The sequence below is a fragment of the Dipodomys ordii genome, unplaced genomic scaffold, assembly GCF_000151885.1.
Source record: "Dipodomys ordii isolate 6190 unplaced genomic scaffold, Dord_2.0 Scaffold19, whole genome shotgun sequence".
NCBI lineage: Eukaryota > Metazoa > Chordata > Mammalia > Rodentia > Heteromyidae > Dipodomys > Dipodomys ordii.
The window spans coordinates 16,287,078-16,293,813 of record NW_012267235.1 but is presented as its reverse complement, the minus strand read 5'-3'; the positions used below and the strand labels follow the sequence as shown (position 1 = coordinate 16,293,813).

The following is a 6,736-nucleotide window of genomic DNA, read 5'->3' as shown; positions in this document are numbered from 1 at the left end:
GCCAACAAATTCCATCCAGATTAAAGAAAACAGCTCTCCATAACATGTAAAATTGATTTCTATTTGCCTAACTTCACAGCTTTTGTCTCAGTGGAAAACAGGGCTGTACGGCTTTCTCCACTAATACCTAAGTCAAAGCAATTCTGGAATTCCCATCCATAAGGTACTACACAGCTCCACACATCCAATGGCATTCCTTCAAAGCAGAACATCTGTTCAGGATAAAAGAACAGTAACAACTCCAGCTGTGAATGTTGATTTGTAGAATCTTCAGGCTAAAAGATTTTTAAACTCATCCAATCTAGGCCCAGATGGCTCACACCAATAATCCTAGCTACTCAGGAGGCTGAGACATGAGGATCAATGTTTAAAGCCAGCTTAGGCAGGAAAGTCTGTGAAACTCTGATATCCAAATTAACCATGAAAGAGCTGGAAGTGGAACTGTGGCTCAAGTGGTAGAGCAAAAGAAAAAATTCAAGAACAGCACTCTAGCTCTGAGATCAAGCCCCAGGATGTGACTGTACCTACATACACGCCCACATACACACGCGCAGAGACACACAAAATCATCCAATTACCTTCTTCAGTATCTTATAAATCTTCCATAAGAGCTCAACCAACTTCTGCTTAAACATCTCCAACGGCAGCAAAGGACTAAATGTAGCAAAAATCTTTCTCTAGCTTTTACTAGTTCTATCCATCCAGCACACATCTACTCCGCTTAACCCTATGACAGCCCCCTTAAATCTTCCCTTCTCCAGAGATATATCCACATCTTTTTTCTCCTGCCTATACCTGAATGTGGTCTGACCATCATACGTAGAGTGTAAGAGGAAAAGCAGGGGGTACTGAAGACTGTGGAGTTGTCACCCCTGAACTGTCACAACCTTCTCTCAGCTTGACTAGCCAAAGGCTAAGTTTCTACTCATCCAGTGAAGCTGATAGGCAGACAGCATAACTATTTGGCCCAAGGTGGACAGACAGGCTTGGAATCAGCTTGCTTTAAGTCAGATTAACTCACTAATTGCCAAGAGCCAATATATTTTTGTATCAATTAAATTTTTAAATTTGTTGGGACTATCTTTATAATCCTGCCTCAAACATTTCCACATGATTCTTTCACTAGATACCAAAGGACAGTGAATTCCATTGCTGCTGTTTTTGTCTCTTGTCATCTGGAAAATTTCTTCCACCTTCACTTTACCCCTGTCCTAAAACCAACACAGGAACTTCAGAAGAAAGAAAATTCAAGGATGAGGATCTAAAATAAATCCAAAGCTTTTGGCAGCCCTTCCCTTTAGCTTCGAAATAAATCCACAGTTAACAAAAATAATGTGAGAACATTTCAGATATTTTGCTAAATTCCCCCATACTGGTGTATGCTCTGAAATTTAAGACCATACAAATAGAGTAGCTGCTATTTCTGTCTCAGATGAAGCCACAGCCACAGTTCCAGGCACAAACTGGCAAGACCAGAGAAGGAAGGAGCCAAGCCCTTTCACCCAGATAACAGTCTATCCCCTTCAGACTTTTGTGTGTATGAAGAAAAGCTTATTGTCCTAGATCTGGCCACCCGGAGACAAATTACATAATACATCCAGCCCAAAAGCTTCAAATCTATTCCTCAACTTTTAAAAATCACCCACTTCATTCGAAGTAATTTTCATTGAAACTGAAATGTCTTTTCTATACCAAAAATAAAAACCCTGTGTTGATTACTCAACTAAAAACATCCTATTGGAGACAGTTTGAGCCTTTGGTTTCACTTCAAGGATGGTTTCATTTCCTGAAAGTTTCAGGAGGCATTTCCATATCTCCCTTCCTCCCCAAGATGTCTGGCTTAGCTCAGTCTCTTACACATTCAGAAATAGATTCAAACATCTCCCACACAGCTAGGGAGGTAGCTCATTGGTATAGCACTAGCCTAACATAGGCAACACCAGGAACAAAAAGAAAAAAGAAAAATATTGTCTACAAATTCAGGTGACCCAGCCATCTAGGAGAGATGAAGAAATCTGTGGGTAGGTTTAAGTTGACAAGAAGTTGGCAGGAACTATGTTCAAGTCCTTCCCTTCCCAAGAATCTGTCTCTTCCAGCCAAACCAAATCAAACCAAGGTTCTCACTCAGGACTCCAGGAGAGTCCCAGGCTCAGGGACGCTGGCCTGAGTGTTCACACTGTGCTTGGAATCAAAGATGTTTCCCTTTCCAAAATGGACAGCTGCCGCTCAGTGCAGCCACCTGCTCAGCAGGATGGGGTTTTCTGCTTCTAGTTCAGCACTGTGCACAAGAACCAAGTTCAAGTCTCAGCCCACAATCATACCCACTTCTATACCGAGGTTTCTGGAAATTCATCTATTTCCTCAAATGCATTTAGGGTGGTTTTGCTGTTGCTCCTGGAAGAATCTTGGATTTTGTTGAAATCTACTTTAAAAAAAAAGAAAAGAAAAGAAAAGAAAAACGGCTTAGATATGGATCACTCTGCATGCCATGTTTCCAAAGCATATGGCAATTTGTGTGTGTTTGTGTATATGTGGTGGTGCTGGTAAGTGAACCAAGGCCTGACAGCATAATAAGCATGTACTCTACCGCTGAGCTACACCTCCAGCCTCCCACCACCTAATTTGTAAAAGTTGTTCCAACTAGGGCTAAAAACAATGTTAGAGCTGATAGGGACCAGTGAACAAATTTAATTCAAACTCCTTGCCCGACCCATATGCCCCACCCTATTTTACAACAAGGCTCTCAGACTTGATTTGCACAATATCTCATAGTGGCAATGATACCTGTTCGTCGTATGGGCCCAGGATCTTCATTAAGGAAGGAGACATGTGTTTTCCATTCAGTCCACTTCACCTCATTGATCCTGCCAGTGTGGTAATTACCTCATTACTTCACAATCACACTTTATTGAATGCAAACAGAAGACGACACTATGCTCTGGATATCCTTCTGTGTATCCCAGGGATAAGAACACTCTTGACCCTCATGGTCAAGCATAATAAAGGGTTTAATACCTGCCCAAGTCTCCATTTTCCCAGGCCTCAAGGAATGAGTTCTCCTCCAAGAGTAGGGGCCCAGGAAATCTAAAAGTTACTCAGAGAGAGATCTCCTGACAGACCGCTGTGTCTGGCTGGTAAGAAAAAGCTCATGAGGAAGACAAGACAAGGAGGGAGAAGAGAGTAAGGGCCTGGGTTGAGAAGAAGCAAAGGTTAAATGTAGGTTAGCTCAGGTTGAGGGTGCAATGAAATAAGGTGGCTATGGATCTGATCCCAGGACAGCTGGCATTGCCTATCATGTTGGATTACAGCTGAAGACATTGGTGTGACTTATATTCACGTTCAGAAACCCACTTTAGAGAGCAAGTGTCCAAATCTGTCACTCTTGTTAATGTACAGATTACAGGTTGAAGTGATGATTTCCAGAGGTGGGAATTGTAGTCAGAGAAAGAAGTAGGCTGAGAACAATTATACTCAAAATTAAACATCTCAGCCAGGTGCCAGTGGCTCATGCCTATAATCCTAGCTACCCAGGAGGCTAAGGGTTTAAAGCCAGCCCATACAGGGAAATTCAAGTGACTTCTATCTCCAATTGAACCACCAAAATGCTAGAGGTAAAGCAGTGGTTCAAGTGGTAGGGCACCAGCTTTGAGCAAAAGAGCCAAGTGAGAGTTGTAGGGCCCTGAGTGCAAGCCCTGGTACTGACACAAAATGAATGAATTGATTGATTAATTAATTAATAACATCTGAAGAGCCAAGCAGTCATGTGGGGTATAGGGACAACTGCACTTTTCAGAAAAGGTGGTCATAGGATGTGGAAGAATTTTTTTAATGGAAAGGCTTGAGATGTGTGGAAAGCCATCTCATCCTCCACTTGGCAGTGATAAATGTGCCCAGATCCTATGATGTCACACCCATCCATCAGAGCAGACAGAAAGGCAGACCCTCAGGCTGGTGAATCTTTTCTAAGTCAGATACTAAACAGAGAAGGCCATGAAGGCACCTCCAAGATGGCAGAGAAAGAGTATCTGATGGCAGAAACCTCTTTCCCTTACCCTCCTGAGCTTAGAAACCCTAGCCCCAGGTCCATATTTACATGGAGAGAAGTTCTGTCTATAAGGATGCCATAAGAAACAGTTGTGGGGAGGCTGGGAAGTTGGCTCAGTGGTAGAGCGCTTGCGTTGTATGCATGAGGCCCTGGATTTGATTCTTCAGCACCACATACGCAGAAAAAAAAAAAGCCAGAAGTGACGCTGTGGCTCAAGTGGTAGAGCACTAGCCTTGAGCTGAAGATCTGAGGGACAGTGCCCAGGCCAAGAGTTCAGGCCCCACGACCGGACCCCCCAAAAAACAAAAGAAAAAGAAACAGTGTTGGGGTTATAGAAAGCAAGTGAAAGTCATGTTTCTCCAATATCCTGACTTGTCCCCTTCTACCCACCCCAAAGACCACCACCCAAGGATCCTCCTTCTTTGTTACCGAAGACACAGCCGGAAGTCTTCCTCAGCTACTTTGCACAGCTCTCCCATCCGGAATCTGCTCCTCAGCCATTCTGGTAACATTTTCTCAAACTCCAGGATTGTCCTGGCTCTCTGAAGACAGAAACAAGACTAAGCTGGTTGCTCAGAACCAACCCCAGGAACATGACTCTGTAGGAGTGTTCAAACACACACACACACACACACACACACACACACACACACACACACACAGCCCCTTCCAGCCTCTCTGATTGTTTAATGTGTTTAATGCGTAAGTTCTGGAAGATTTAGCTAATGTATAAAATTCAAAAATGGGCTGGGAGTCTGGCTTAGTGGCAGAGTGCTTGCCTAGCATGCATGAGGCCCTGGGTTCAATTCCTTGGTACCACATAATCAAAAAATGAATAAAATTAATTCAAAATACAAAAATGAAAAAACTGAACTGTTAGGGAACTATCCAAAATACTTTAAAGCACAGCATAGATAAACTTCTCTCATGGTTCAGGAGCCTCCTAACTGAGCTGTTAGGATCCTAGAATCCCAGGTGGGGTGAAGTTCAGATGTCACACTATCCCACCCACCCCCACAGACTGGAGTTCCTTGCAATGTGTCCAGTCTCTTCTGAGTGTTATCCACAATCCAATTAAGAAGATCTTAATTCATAGAAGCTCTTGGTGTCAAAGCTTCTTTTACCCTATAGTTTTCCAAAGTTCTGGGGCTACAGGAGGGGCTGCTCCCTCATTCACAGGTAGCTCTGACACTATCTTAAGGAACCCTCTAGCTCTCTAAACACAGCCTCCAATTCTCTCCCACTCCCATCCAGAGATGGTCTCTGAACCTTGGCCATTAATGATGTCAGCAGGAGTTGTCACCTTCCTTGTCCTAGACCTCATACCCCTCAATACTCAATAGTGGCATGTTTCCACAAACACATATCATCACACTGTCAACAGTGAGTAGAGAATATTGCCCTCTGAAAGACAAAGCTGCTCTCATATATGCTACTTATGCAGCCTCACTTCCTACACATGTTACCCACAGATAGTGCACTCAAAGCTTTCTAAACCTAGCTTATGTCAATTCCAAGGCCCTGCCTCAGACCTACCAGTGCTGACTTTTTGTTGTTGTCAACAACTATATGATTCTGTGGGAAGTCTTTACACTAAGGTCTCTGCCCAGCTCACCTGAAGACGCCAGATGCGCTCACTCTCCTTGGAGACATTCTCCACAGTCTCCCCCATCAGCGCGATGAGCATGTTGAGGAGGAGGACGAAGGTGAGGATGACATAGGTGATGAGCAGAAACAGAAAGAGGATAGGGTAGGTGGAGTTCTGCTGGATGTTCAGGTCACCCAGGCCTATGGTGAGCTTGAAGAGTTCCAGCACGGCGTCACTGAAGCTGCCGTAGGAACTGCAATCCGTTTTGTCCTTGGAGCATTTCTCAATCAGTGAGGCCAGAGCTGGAGGACATATAGAATATTCTCTTGGCCTCTCTGCCTGGATGATTATCAACAAGCTTGCATAGTCCCCAGTGTTGGCCTGCAGCCACCCTACTAGTCTTAGCCTCATCTCCAACCTCATGTTCCCTGGAAGTCTCATTAGGATAAGGCAGAAAGCCCCTCCCACCTAGCAAAACCCATCTTCTCCTCTCCCACCTCTACCTCAGCGTGCAGCACTTGCTCACAAGAGGAGTTGCCAATTATGAGCTACTCCAAATACAAGTAAGAACACAATGTATACGAATAAGAACTTCAGAACTTCATCCAACAGGACTTAGTGCTCCAGATTTCCTAAGGCCTGGATCACCTCCACCAGTGCTGTGAGACCTTGAATTTCTTCCTGATGCTGTTGTGAGCTTTCTGCAAGGAAGACCCCAGCTCACTCTGTTCTTTGCAAGACAACATAAATAGTTGTTTCTGGGTAAATGAGTAGGGAAGCCTAATGCCTGAGTGAATGCATGGATAAAAAAATGAGTACCTGGAGGATCAAATAAATTTGGACCCAGAGAAGGTATCAGGGAACAGCTGTCTAATTTTGAATGCTAATAGTGACTGGTAGGATGTAGGGGGAAGGAGAAGAAGGAGGAGAGGAAGAGGAAGAAAGTTAGGTGGGGTGGCTCATCCCTGAGATCTTAGCTACTTGGGAGATAGAGGTTGGGAGAATCATAGTTTGCCTAAGCCAGGCAAAAAAAGTTCACAAGATCTCAATAAAAAAAAAAAAAGTGGGCATAGCCAGGCACTGGTGACTCATACTTATAACCC

At 44.0% G+C, this 6,736-nt stretch overlaps 1 protein-coding gene across 2 annotated transcripts in view; it reads right to left on the bottom strand.

Moving 5' to 3' along the window:
• Positions 1-2,321: 2,321 nt before the first annotated feature.
• The window catches only part of Trpv3 (transient receptor potential cation channel, subfamily V, member 3), a 32,778-nt gene continuing 28,363 nt past the window's right edge, over positions 2,322-6,736 (bottom strand). The window contains exons 15-18 of one of the 2 annotated variants that reach the window (XM_013013188.1): positions 5,661-5,935; positions 4,475-4,587; positions 2,785-2,864; positions 2,322-2,425 (exon numbers count right to left, since the gene is read on the bottom strand). In XM_013013188.1, coding sequence (XP_012868642.1) covers positions 2,328-2,425; positions 2,785-2,864; positions 4,475-4,587; positions 5,661-5,935 — 566 coding nt within the window. In that variant the 3' untranslated portion in view covers positions 2,322-2,327. The remainder of the gene's footprint in view (positions 2,426-2,784; positions 2,865-4,474; positions 4,588-5,660; positions 5,936-6,736) is intronic. The other variant, XM_013013189.1, reaches the window with a different exon arrangement.